General features: G+C 36.1%; 1 protein-coding gene across 2 annotated transcripts in view; it reads right to left on the reverse strand.

The window, feature by feature from the left end:
* The window catches only part of Arl15 (ADP ribosylation factor like GTPase 15), a 430,866-nt gene that overhangs the window by 190,858 nt on the left and 225,246 nt on the right, over positions 1-14,762 (reverse strand). For both annotated transcript variants that reach the window (XM_008832948.3, XM_008832947.3), the window contains one exon: positions 12,728-12,936. In XM_008832948.3, the coding sequence (XP_008831170.1) occupies positions 12,728-12,936 (209 nt within the window). The remainder of the gene's footprint in view (positions 1-12,727; positions 12,937-14,762) is intronic.

Here is a 14,762-nt window from a genome sequence, read left to right on the forward strand (position 1 = left end):
TAGGATTATCCTCATTTTACAGATGAACAAATAGTTTAAGGTTTTGCCCACTATTACTCAGCTGCTCAGTAGGAAGAAGGACTTAAATTCTGATGTGCTGATTTCTGAGTTTTATCGTTATTCATCTCCAAACTCAAAATATCTAGATAAATATTTATCAGGTTAAAATGTTTATATTCTAGGTCTAGTAACTTCAACTTTACATAGAACATTTTACTTGGGAAATGCTTGCAAACACATTCAAAGATATTCATCGTAGCTTTGTCTGTGTATTAGTTACTTTTCTGTTACTGTGACAAAACACTATGACAAAGACAACTTGTAGAATAAAGAGTTTATCTGGCTTACAGTTCCAGAAGGGTAAGAGTCTACTGTGGTAGGGAGGCATGGTGGCAGAGGTGGCCAGAGCAAAAAGCTGACAGCTCATTATCTTTAATCAGGTACAGGAAGCAGAGAGAGAGAGAGAGAGAGAAAAAAAAACTGGCAATAGGTCAGGGCTATGAACTCTCAAAGCCTACACTGCCAGTGATGTGCTTCTTCCAGTAAGGCCACACCTCCTAAATCCTCTAAAACCATGCCACCAACTGGGAACAAAGTGTTCAAATACTTGGAGCCTATGGGGGAACATTCTCATTCAAACCACCACAGTTCATAAACATGAAAACCTAGACAATTTAAGTTTCATCAGTAAGGTAATGAATACATAAAACCACAGAGGCCACACCCTAGAACACAAAAGATGACTGAAAATGAAAGAATGAGGATTTACATGTTTTATACACATAACCTCAAACGTAATGAAAATATACATTAAAATATATTACATAAGATGCTCCTGAACTAGATTCATCATTCAAGTCTTCTGTATATTACTTAGAAACATTTATAGGTAGTAAACGTATAAAAAAGTGCGCCAGGGGAATATGCACCAGTTTCAAGATTATCGTTTTTGAAGGAATGAGGATGTGAAAGGACAGGAGAGGGCAAAGCAGTTTCAAATGCATCCTTTATGATGTTTCTCTATCAAGAAGATCTGAAATACACTCAGTAAATGTCAACATTTGTTAAGTCTAGAAGATGGATGGATAAATGGGCTTCTATGTTTTCTCCACTTATATGTAAGTTTGAAAACTTTCAAAATTAAAGGATAACTACTGCAATTCATACCTCCATACAATCACAAAAGGCTCTTTCTTAAAAAAAATCAGAGCATATGGCCCCCTAAGCTCTCGCACATTACTCAATGAGTGGCCTAAAACTCAAAGTATAATAATCAGAGATCAAATTATTAAAACTTATATTCTTGAACTATATTCTTATTGGGAGTATCTGAGAAACACTACCTTTATGATGCTTATAGTCATCAATTTTTGTTATGTTGTTAAGTAAAATTCATTAAGTTGGTGTTTCTAATGTTTTGACAAAGTTTGGTACTAAAATTGCTGGCTGAAGATTGAGTGTTGAAAATAAAAGTTGAACGGGGCTTTTTTCTGTCCTTAAAAATGGTACTCTGTTTTCTTAAAGATTATATAATATTCCATGAAAATCCAAATAAAATAGTAACATATGTTTTCTGCAAGATTTTAATTGAGAGAAAATGGATCAAGTAATCTCAACTGCAATTTTTTACAAACTTACTAATGTGTAAATAAATGAGTTGGAAAACAGTTACTCTAAAACTAATTCTAGTAAAAGCAAACTCAGGAATCATAGCCATATCTCTTGCTTTCATAGCTTAAAAATGTGAAGCTTCTTACAGTAAGACATCTTTTCCTGTTTGGAATTACTATAGCTAAAGAACTCTAAGGCAAAAGATAGATGCCAACAAACAAGTAATAAAGGATTATTAGGATTTTTGTGCTCCATGTTTAATGGATGAAACTATAAAACTGCAGAATAACATTGAGTGTCTTACCCCAAACAATATATATATGTATATATTATATATAATACACACACACACATATATATATATAGCCTTGAGGAGAATTAGTATAAATTACATAAAATAATCTATACTTTCTACAATACTCAAATGTTCTAAATTATTAAAAAGGTTCTACAACATTCTGAATCATTAAATAACTGCATTTCCCTACCTCAAAAAGTAGAGTAGAGAAATCTTTATAACATGAAAAAACAAAAAAGAGCTTCTGGTAAAATAAAAGACACTACTCTAAACACATTTCTTAACAATAAGTCATTGCTCAAGAAACCTGGTAACCTCATGCTTTAACTGAACCCGTTTTCCTCTTTCACTTAAAAAATGGCCATAATTAATATAAAAGTCACTGAAAAAGCTAGAATTAGCTAATAAATTTTTAAAAATCAAAAAACAGAAAGATGGTTTGGAGAGATGGCTCAGCAGTTAAGAGCACTGGCTGCTCCTACAAAGGACCTGGATTCAGGTCCCAGGACCCATATGGCAGCTAACAACCATGTATAACTCCAGTTCCAGGGGATCAGACAACCTCTTCTGACCTCTGTGGGCTTTGCACAACACGGGAGCACTTACATACATGCAGGCAATACACTCATACACATAAAATAAAAAATAATAAAATATTGTTTAAAAACAGAAAGATGTCCAAAACTAAGACTAAGCAAAAGCGTCAATATAAAATATGGGAACTTGGCATCCACTTTTATTGGCTTAGTTACCCAACACACATTTACAGGTATCAATCTTTGATCATTCATTTAAATAATTCAAATATTTAGATAAATATCCAATAAACTGGGCAAGTACCATCTTAAATGAAAATAACATAGAATTAAAATATGAATTTTTATATGTGACCAGAAAGGAAGGTGTTAATACTTTTAAGAGTGTTGTTTTCATGTTTCAAAAAAAATCAAGGCATTTGGGCACAAACATTTGCTTTGACATAATAAAAACAGCATCACTGAAAATACTACTTAGCATGTGTGAATTATACCTCTATCTTATGATCTTTCTTGGTCTATTTTATGCATCCACTAGTGATTACTAAATTTTTTTTTTCAGCGTAGTAGGCTAAAGCCTGCTGAGCGAATACCTTGCTTTTACAGTACAGTTAACAACTGTAATTATTCAGTTGTTCTCTAAGAATTTCTTTGCAAGCTCTTAGTCTCATTTCATTTCTTTGTTCCCTTTGTCAAAGGGTCCTTTGGCCCCTATCAATAAAGCTTTTTTTTTTGTCTTGATGAATTCTTAGTCATAACCGTATTCCAAAAAGAAATATTTGAAAAGTACACCTTAAAATGTTACCATCCTATGCAACCTCTAAATTATTTCATAGCTCATATACAAACCCTTTTTCCTATAGAACTCTGTCCCTTAACTTCTCATTGATGAAAGTGATTCCAGTTACCTGAAGGAACTATTTACTGTCTAACTTTCTCTACAGAATATTCTTTTAAGACACCATAATCTTATTTCAGGTGCAGCATGAACTAAACTAGTTTATTTACACCATGCTTACCACAACTGAATATAGCACCTGAATTTGTTAGATTACAAGTCTACATAAAAACAAATGAAATCCTACTTAAAATTTCCCTATTGCAACTGAGCAGTAGAAAACTAAGTTTTACTGGACAAAGATAAATGTTTAAATTTAGATTTTCAAATTTCTAGGAAAAAAGATAGTTCTCAGTTTACTGTCATGCATCATGATATCAAACTGCAAAGGTCATAATAAGTCAGCCAGAAGAAATCATCTAGCACCTTCAAAATGAGATACTATTTTTCATTAGACCCTTACAGAACAACTCCACATTGGTATTAAAAGTCTGCAGTTTATTGTTGGAAACCCCTAGCTAGCACTTCTCTTAACATAAATACTCCAGTTTAGTGAGTGTTAGGCGAATGTTTAAATAAGAGAATGTGATGATGAAATTCTACAGAAAGAGATATTACTAAAGAAAGAAAAAGAACAAGAGATTGTGGATTCCAGAAGGTGAAAAAGAGGTTTACAGGCCAATTACTCTGGTGTGGATTCATACAGCCATCAGTGTCTATGCACACTGAGTGACCACTGCCAAGCTGTACTCAGACTGTTTTGTAGCAATGCAGGTATAACGGACAGGGAAATCAGAAAAATGAAGTGCCCTTTTCAAAGTAGCAAAGTATGCTACCCATCCCAAGTATGAAACCAAGCATCTTCTATTATATGTTTTTGTTCTTAGAAGGCCAAAAATATGTGATTTTCATACTTGTGCAGATACAGCAGAGCTTTTTCAGCCACTGCCAGAAATGAACTGGTTTTCTTACCTGCTTTTTCCACGCTATAGTGAAGGATGTTGGCCTCAATATAAACCTTGCTGGTTCCGCAGACTTTCTGTGGTCTGGCTTTGCTGTGATTACTGGTCAAAATCTTTAATTACAGTATATAGTTTGTGCAGCTGCCTGGAAATTGGTCTCGGGGTCAGTGGCTCTTCCCATTCCCCTCTTTCCATTCTTTTGAAGCAATATTGCTGAACGGAAGGCATTGTTCCAGCTTTCTGGTGTGCTCTGTCTGCTGCACAACATGAATAGCTTTGCAATCACTCCAGCAATTGGTTCTTCAACTGCCTTTAGGTTGTCAATTGTAATTCAGTGGCTCCAGCCACCTTTTCTCCTTTCATTCTCTTGAGGTCTTTTATTACTTAATTTGCAATAATATTAGGGAATGTCTTCTTCAGGCATGTCACTAATGCCTTACTGATTATGAAGCAGGGAGCACATCTGACTTTCCTGCATGAGCCAGTTGCAATGTTTCAGTATTTCCTGATCTCTGGGACTTATGATACTTTGCAGTTATCTTGTAAGGAAGTTTGCCCAGTTCTTAAAGTCTCCTCTCTGAAGACCAATCTAAGAAACTTTCCTTAATATTTTTTCATTGAGGTTAATTTATATAGTTATAGGTGTTTTAGTAATTCTCCAGAGATAGAATTTCTCATTTTTATTGTAAAAATTAGTTAAGTTTTCATAGTTCATTCCCATTACTATGCTTCATTTTAAAAAATAAAAATTATAATTTTGAGCTCTATACAACTCAGTTTTTCTAAGTAAGACACAAAATAAGAGACAACTAAGTAAGAGACAGAGATCTTAGAACAGAAATCAATTCCTTGGTTTTCAGACCTCTTGAAGAAAATCTGTAGACATGTTTTCAGAAGTTATATAAAGGAACAAGCTGTTAAAAATAACTTCTACATTACTGAATCTAAATGAAGTGTATTTTATTTATGTTTTGGGGGGAGAAAAAAACCTAAAATATCTCAATCCATTGAATGAAAAAAAAATCTTTAGTGCATTGTCTCAAATCCTCAGCTCTGGACAAAATCCAGCAGATTAACCTATTAGGCTCAGCCACTCCAGAGGAACCAAAGGTATTTTTAAGCAGACACTATGTAATAATAATAATGATAATAATTATCATAATGATAATAACTAACGCTTATTGTGCTTTTTATCTTCAAAGCAACTTACTGACACTAACTATATGTCTATTTCAAATTAATTTAACTAGACAAATGTTTTATTAACTTTGTAAGCTATGAAATGTGACTGAGTTTTCTTTTGCAAATGAAATAGATAGACACAAATGAATAAATAAATAAAAAAGAACTAAGCACTCCCTCCAAGTGGTACTATAAACTTCTGCCAAAAAATAATTTACTATTGCCAATGAATAACAATTAATGAAATGCTAAGTTTTACAAAATACAAACTTGAAACACAGGCATGGGGAGTGACATATCTCCTTGTAACTATCCAAATCTGTAGTTTCAAGAAGGAGCAAAATATTGTGTACTATTTACTAGCTATGATTCTTCATTATAAAATGTATAAATATATAATAAAAGTATTTGTAAAGTGCTTCTAAGCTTCACATATGTAAGAATTTATTTTATTAAAGACTAAAATTGTTTTGATTACACTGAATTCATTACTTAAAAATATCTCAACTATATTCCCACAGAACTTATTATGCACCCCTCTTCACATGAGAAATATAAACACAAAGAGTGTCCAATGTCAGTAAATGAAACAAGCTCTCTACAGTTAAAATAGGCAATAATTTCCAGATCATTATTTACTCCTCATAATGACTGCATAAATAAACACTATTATTATCAGCATTATTTAATGATTAAATTGAAACACAGATTGCAGAAAAGATTACTATTTGGTCAAGATGATTTGCTACTTTCTATGAGGAATTTTGGAAAAGAAAAATAGTAACAAGGTATACTATTAAGCAAGGCCCTTTAATTTGGTAAACACAAATGAAATAGATAAAATTAAATTTCTGTAAATACAGTACATTCAAAGACATAAAATCAAACCTTTTAAATACAATAATTAACAGATTAAAGCTATTTAAGCCAGTGGTCAGAGATATGATTCAGGGGTTAAGACCACTGGCTTGCAAGGGCCCTGGGTTCAGTTCTCAGCACCTACACAGCAGCTAGTAACTATCTGTAAACTCCAGTTCCAGGGGATCCGATGCCCTTTTCTGACCTCTGCTGGCATTGCATGTACATGGTACACTTACAGACATGCAGGCAAAACACTCATACACATAAAATTAAACAAAACATATCACAACTTAACATGGTTAGAGTGCTGAGGATTCACAAAAGACACGAGTGCTGAGCATTTGCAAAGTCCAGGTATGGAGCAGAGGGAAAGCAAAGTTGTTCTTTCAGTCTGGGTTGAAATAGATGAGTTGGATTGAGTAAAGATGGAGTTACAGAGAACTGGATCAAGTGGGTGGCATTGGGCCAGCAGGAAACATGCAGGAGAAGATGCAGAAGTAGTCATTCTTTCAAACAGCATACATGGAGCAGAGCCACACACAAGCCAGAATTCCTATCCTTCAAGGAGCTTATGATCTTCAGGGGTTGGAGGCAAAGTTAACAGGTCGTTCATTTTAATATTGTGATTTGGAAAAGTACAGGGTGCTGGCAGAAATCAAAAGGGGGTACCTAATGTGGCCATAGGCACTGAAGATTTTCTGTTGTGATGTAATCTTGAGGTGATTTTCCTGAGGAAATGGGAACATTGAGAGGTACGTGAGCAAGAAGAGTGGAGAGGAGGAAGAAATGCAATTATGAGGTAAGATCTGTGGAAGTTCGCCTGACTCTGGGAGTCAGAAAATGGTTCAGCTAACATGGACATCATGAGAAACAGAGCCAGAGTTTGTTCCTTCTGGTGTTTGTGGAGAAGCAGGGCCAAAGTGGAGCTGAGGGTGAACTGCAAGGTGCAGAGAGGGCGAATGTGACAAAGAAGTATCTGGACAGGGGAAACAACTAATAGTAAGCCCGGAAAGAGGTTTCCAGTGTCTCCAGCTGTACATGAAATGGAGACCTTTATATATCAAACAAAGGAAGGAAAGGGAAGAGCGGGGTTTTATTAGAAAACATAATAGATTCTTTCTCGAGCTTGCACTGTCATAGTTTGAAATGTATATCTTTTTTGTCTTATACAATTGTTTTCCTTGGTAAACGAGACTTTCTGAAGTAAAAGATTTGCTAGTGAATGGGATTTTATTAGTTTGCAGTGTACATGATCTAGTGGATGCAAGAAACAAAGGAAAGAAGGAAGAGTAGAGGGAGCAAGTTTGGGGGACGCAGGATCAAGGAATGCGATTAACAAGGAAAATGTGAATATTTAATACATAAACCTGTTTCAGTACTCTCAGCTTCAAAGTTGCTCTTTAAAATGTACTTCTTTAATGATACTTTTGCAACTAATATGATGATTGCTAACTCAGCTTTTCTTGTAGGTTAAAAAACATTTTGAAGAAATAACTGAGTCATTCAGTGGACAACTGACTTCCAAACCCTGTCATTACCTCCCCAGGACTGAACTGTAACAGTGTGGAGTACATCTGTAAGGAACAGACTAAAATAATCTGTGCCTCATATCATTTTAGAATTAGTCCCATAACGGAGTTTTCAAACTGCTCACACCATAGGTATGTACACTGCTATATGTGAAATCAAATCAGTATTCTAAAACGCTTCCAAGAGCCAGGTCAAGATATATGCAGAACGCCTAAGACTTGGAGTATATGACACTTCCCGAGGAACATGCACTTCTCTGCATACACAGAAAGCAACATTCAATCAAAGTAAGTATTTTATGCAATTTAAACAGTGCTGTGAAGTGTCTGATAAAAGATTTGTCATCAAGGAAATTCTCAGAAGATACTTGTTATTCACAGAGCTACTTAAAAAGAACATGATTTATAGTCAAGTAACACAAATACAAAATAAAAACCTCTAAACTAGAAGTGTATTATTTTATGACACATATTAAAGAAAGGAAAAATGCATATGATGTAGAAGCAGTTTATAAATAAGAATTATAAATAAGCATGAAGAATACCATAAAAACACCAGTACTCTCCTTCCAGAAGATAGCGGTTGCCTATAAAGTGAAAGCTCTAAGTACTGAATGCATTGTTCAGAAAATCTGGATGCATATATCCAAAACGAAGCATAGTCTAAAAAGGGCAGTAATGTTGGCCTCATTACAAAGGTGCTTGTAAATACTTCTCTCACATTTCTCCTCCACTCAAGTCAAATACAACACTGAGCTGTATGTACACTGCATCAGAATTGAGAGAGCCCAACTACAAATTTTAACAGTAATATTGACACTCTACTTTAGAAGCTGGATTTTTCTATGCTGTAATCAACGATGCATGGAACTATCAAAATCACTGGATCTTATGATTCTGCTTCAAAAATCTCTTTCACAGGTTTCACATTTCTCAATGAACATTTGCATTAACAGAAAATATTCAATAATGTATTCCTTCTGATGCAGTATTTCTGAAAAAATTAAGGACTTTTGGATAAAAGATATCTAGAAACATCAAATCAAATGAGATTGCTAAAAACAAGGACTCTTTTTTTCATGTTAACAAAATGTATCATTTTATAAGGCAGGGTAAAACCAATAAAATAAAAATAAGATTTTTAAAAGCCAGGAGCAAAAAGAACGGCAATCAGCAACATGTAGAGAGAAAATAGGATTACATTTATTGGGTATTATATCAACTTAACTTCTCATAAACTCCTCCTGATCTATTAAATAACTTCAGAACTGAAGTATGCTCTCCAATGGGAGTTGTAAAACAAATTAGATACAATTACAATTCAATACAAATAAAAAGTCAAAGTATTTACCCTTAAGAGTTCTCATTTTATAGCTTTACCATTGAAATTAGACCACATTTTCCCCTAATGTATCAAGTGGGCCACTTGGCATTAAGTGTAGATTTTTCTAGTATGTTTTCCCTGGAGAAAAAGAGTTGAGATGAATAAATTCTGGAAAACTGTAGTAACTACACATCCCCAAAGTGACTACAACAAACATCTGGTGCAAGAATTGCTCGGCTTTCCAAGAGTATATAAAGGGTGCTCCCCCACTATTACCCCCTTTTGTTTTGTTTTGTTTTGTTTTTTACTTTAAAAACTCCACCTTATTTGTTAAAAAAAGAAAAAAAAAAGACTATGTTTCTACTATAAATTCTAAAAACATAAAATATAAAATTCTGGTAAGCTGAACATAAGTTATTACCAGGCATATAACAGAAAGGGAAAATATGCTATGTACAAGATTCCACTTGTTTCTCAAAGGACAAGATAACTGGCATGCTGCCCTGTCTGTGGGTTCTGTCATAGTTTTAACCATTGTTTTCCTTTCTTAACTTTGCTCCACACAAACACAGCAACACACATAGCATGAGACCAGACTGAAATATTTAACTTCCTGATGGTTTTTCATTTTGTTGGAATCCCAGTGATCATTAGCCTTTCTCCTTTGGGTCTCACTGGTTTCTGTCCACTTCTAAGCTAACATATCTCAATAAAAAAGTGAAATCTTATATTTTACTCCAGTGATAGGATAAGTCGTGGCACATTTTAAGTAAAAGAAGAAAAGAATTGCTAAGGCTAAGTGCTCACTGATTTTTCTTAACCGTATCAGAGTCTTCACTGCTTTCTGTTAAGCTGAAGGCATTTGCCTTGATTCTTGAGTCCTCCTAATGTAACAAGTACTTTGTAGGATAAAACATCATCTTATTAACACTTGAAAATGTCACCAAGTATATACAAGTTAGTAGGTGTAAACGAATCAACATCCATAAGGCTATAAGGCACAGAGCATGTGGGATCTTTATGAAAGAAAAAATAGCAAAAGACGACCATGTCTAAAGGTATTTTGAAATATATGTCTAAAACATATTTCAAGTAACATGTGACTGTTTGCTTTTACTTTCTACCCAGGCCTGCTGTTCCTAACCAGTTTGAGGTTATTGTTTATATAACATTAAAGATTCAGTTTCACAACTCCATTTTTATGCTAACAATAAGGTATTGATTTAATTCTTGAAACATTCCTGAGAGTATTTCAACAAGGCATTATATAAACACACTATAGAGAGTAACCTCTTTGTCATCAAGAGAAAGATGGGAAGCTGCCCTTTCTTTCTGGGCCAAACTCAAACAAGAGTGAGCTCTTCATTATGCTTCTATAAACTTCAAGATCTAGAATGGAATTTTCCCCTGCACCCCATAAAAATACTCCAAAAACATTTTGTTAACATGCACCTATATGGTATGTGTTGATACAACCACAAGAAGAAAAAAATGCTTTATTTAAAACAGTCTTCAATCTGGTATTGGAAAAATGCTACCACAAGCAAAATTTTTAGGAAAATCAATTTAAGACTGATACAAATGAAAAGGAAAAAGAAGTTCTGGTGGGCTCCAGTATGTAAAAGTTTAGAATCATTTTCAAACAATACCATGACTAGTCCCCATTTATGGACATGAGTTAATTACTCACAAAGGCAGTGGGGTATTTACTCTTAGGAGAAACAGCCAGCTAACACACATAAGGAATACTCACAAGCAATTGCTAGAAGCTTCCTTTATTCAAGACTCTGTAGGAGTCTTAAACTCCTACAGAGGGTTAGCATGGGTCATATAATAGGTTTAAACAACACATTTGTCAGTGCTGGCAAGATGGCTCAGTGGAGAGAGCATACCACTCTTTCAGAAGACCTGAATTTAGTTCCCAGGGGATCCAATGCCTCTAGTCTCCAGAGGCACCTACACTCGATGCACATACCCACACACAGATATACACACATACATATAAAAATAAATTTCTGAAAAAATAACACATTTATCTCAATTACATGATGTCTAAGGAAAACAGATCATTTCTTGAAAAGCCAAAACAAAAAAAAAACCCTTTGTCAGAGATTACATCTAACTTGATTAAAGTGATTTGAAGTTATAATGGTACCTGTATCTCTCTCCTGTGTCATAATAATATATCTTATATAGCTTTTATGTATACGTTTTTTTATTGTCTTTCTATATTCTATAACATATTTTGCACATGAGAAAAATGTACTTTCAGTAAAGCACCTTGTAATCATAAACAAGTGCAGCACCTCTAACAACCCATCACTGCATTCTATTGTATTCATTCTATAGATAGAAAAGCTGATGGTGAGAAACTAACACATTGACCTAAGGTCCTAAGAACAGATCCAGAAACTCTCATCAAATACATTTTCCAAAATCTATGAAGGAAAAAGACACTAAGCACACAACGCTGTCGGAGGCAAGTGCAGGGAGACATGAACTGTCTGCTGAGTAACAAAGCACTGCTTTTACTGTTTTCTAAAGCAAATGAAAACTGTCTATATATAGTTCCTCCATTTAATACTCTGAAGTTCAGAGTAAATTACTCAAATTAATCCCACTCACAATAATGTGCACCATTCCCGCCTTATAGGTGAGAAGCCAGGCACTAAAACAAAGCTACCTGCCATAGACCACACAGTAAACGTGAAGGAAGTTTGAACTTAAACTATGTTATGTTCTTGGTTCCTCACATCTATTTTTTCAGATTAAACATCAATATCAATCCCATTAACCATTTTATTCTAAAGCCACTTGAAGAAGCACATACTTGTCTGAAGGAGAAAATATATCCTCCAAGTTACAGGTGCGAAGGAATAAAAGCACTTTGATGTCACTGTATTTAGGTTAAAAGCTACATACATATCTTACTATTTTAGTACCATAAATCAGAAGCTGGGCTCAGAATGACACTAATCATTTGCCTAGAATAGTTTTATGCTTTCATTGGAAAGATACAAGCTAAGAAATGAAATTAGATGAGAAAAATAAAGAGTGGAGCCATATTAAAATATATTTGTGGAGTGGAACTTGCAAGATAAGACACTGATTTTTCAGCCTGGGGGTAAAAAATCTATTTTCTGGCTGGTTACAGAAAAGGACCCACAGCTCTAGGTCAACAGCAAGTATTTCAGAGGGACAAGGACACTGCATTCGAGGCCAAGTGATGTCTGGTAAAAGGCACTGCTTTCCTCTGAAAGCTAGAGGAGAAGGAACCAAACCAGTGGGTTACTTTAAAATGTTAATCAGGACTCCTTCACATAAATGAGAAACTATGCAAATATGTCTTCTAGTTAAAAAAATAATGTATTTTTCAAGCAAGGTTAAGTATGTAAGTATGTCATACCAGATTAATAATGGATTTACGACTTCCTACGAGAATGACAGCTTCATGGTGAGAACAGCGTATCCGGCACATCCCTAATTATACACAGCATTCCAGGTTCCGATGTGGCGGCAATGGTCCAACAAACAAGTGAACAGACGAACTAGACAGAGAATTGTCACACTAATGAGACAGCCATACCTCTTGTACTGAGCGAGCTGCTGGCTTGTCTTGATGATTGGCCAATATTAAAAAGGGTAAAGTGCATAGCTGTGGGTGCTGAAGAGCTGAGTGCAGTTCATTTCTAGCAGTTTCTAAATCATCCTCTGAAGAGGCACTGTCTAAGACGAATATTACCCCTTGAGATCCTTGGTAGTAGCGGCTCCAGTATTTCCGGATATTGTCAGCTCCTGCCGAAACAAAATAAATTTCCATTTTAAAAATAGCTTACATCAACTGAAAAATGTCCTATACTAATTCCTACTGGAAACAGTATATCTTTTCAAAAATGAGTATCAAAGTCCATGGTATGGAATACAGAGGGAATCTAGAAAACACAGAAAGTGACGGATGAGACAAAGGCACTATAGCCCATGGGTGGACATGGCCCTTAAGGAGAACACAGACATTTCAGTTGTTCTTCATGGTTTTTAATCTTAAAAAAAAAAAAAAAAAAAAAAGAGAAAGGATCAGGATAGTACTTATTGGACTTAAAGTCAAAAGAATGTTTTCAGGCTCTGCACGAACAAATTGAGTGACTAACTCAGAGAGCAATGTGACCTAGACATTTGCCAAGGCTTCTTTCTATACCATTTATATAATTTGAGGTAGTATGCTGGATAGCTTCAATTGTCAACTTGACAAATCTGGAAAGAAGGAACCTCAATTGGGGAATTTCCTCTATTGGATTGACCTGTGGGCATGTCAGTGAGAATTTTCTTCATTGTTGAGTGATGTGGAGAGGCGCAGTCCACTGTGGGTGATGCCATTCCTGGACAGGTGGGTCTGAGCTGTATAAGAAAGCAGGCTGAGGGGTGCTGGAGAGATGGCTCAACGGTGAAGAGCACTGGCTCTTGCAAAGGATCCAGGTTCAATTCCCAGCACCAACACTGTGCCTAACAACTGTCTCTAACTCTAGTTCCAGGGGATCCAACACCCTCTTCTGACCTCTGCAAGCACTGTACAACAGGGGTGTGCTTACACACAATACATACACATAAAATAATAAAAATAATAAATAAAATTAAAAAGGCTGAGCACAGGCCAGAGGAGTGAGCAAGTAAGCAGCTTTCACCCATGGTCTCTGCTTCAGTTCCTGCCTCCAGATTACTGCTGTGGCTCCCCTCCTGTTGGGGGATCCTGCTGCTAAGGTTGTAGTCCTCCATGTCTGGATCGCTCTAAGGGGCTCGGTGCTATATGGAAGGACTCCCTTTCTCAGCAGGGGCCTCCTGCTCTCTGCCTGACTTACCTGGAAAGTGTCACCAAGCACGGATGCCTGACCTTATTTGGAACATGACCTTTGGCATAGTTACCTGCAATAAAACCCCCACGTTTTTTCTATATGATAATTAGGCATTGCCCTATAGTTAGGTGATAGGATCCCCCTGCCACATGTAAATAAAGCATACTATGAGCACCTATCAGCTGAAGCTTTGGCTGCTGCCTCCACACTATACTTTCCCTGACCCCCACTGAATAAATGGAGCTGTATCACTGAATCTGCCTCCCCAGAAGGGCTTTCTTCCCTCAGTGCTCACTGGCCATCCTGACCCTGTTTGTCGTTTCTGCTCCCTTTGTACTTGTGGATCAGTGGCCAACGACCCACGAGGGGAGGGAGAGACCCCACACCCTCCAAGATGGACTGTAAGCTGAAGGTGAAATAAACCCTTTCCTCTCCAAGTTGGTTTTGGTCAGGGTGTTTTAGCCTGCATGTAGGTAAGTGCACCCGGGTCATGCAATGCCCATGGAGGACAGAAGAAGCTGTCGAATACCCTGGAACTGGAGTTACAGACAATTGTTAGCTGCCATGTGGGTGCTGGGATTCAAACCCGGGTCTTCTGCAAGAACAACCAGTATTCTTAACTGCTGAGTCATCTCTCCAGCCCCAATCTTTAAATTTTGTATTGATGATATGTGGAGTGGGGGCTTTTGGAGCTAATTGGGTTAGGTAAGAATACAAAGGCAGAGCTGGGCGTGGTGGCTCACACCTTTAATCCCAGCACTTGGGAGGCAGAGG

This window comes from Nannospalax galili, unplaced genomic scaffold (genome assembly GCF_000622305.1).
Source record: "Nannospalax galili isolate Female #2095 unplaced genomic scaffold, S.galili_v1.0 scaffold235, whole genome shotgun sequence".
In the NCBI taxonomy this organism is placed as follows: Eukaryota; Metazoa; Chordata; class Mammalia; order Rodentia; family Spalacidae; genus Nannospalax; species Nannospalax galili.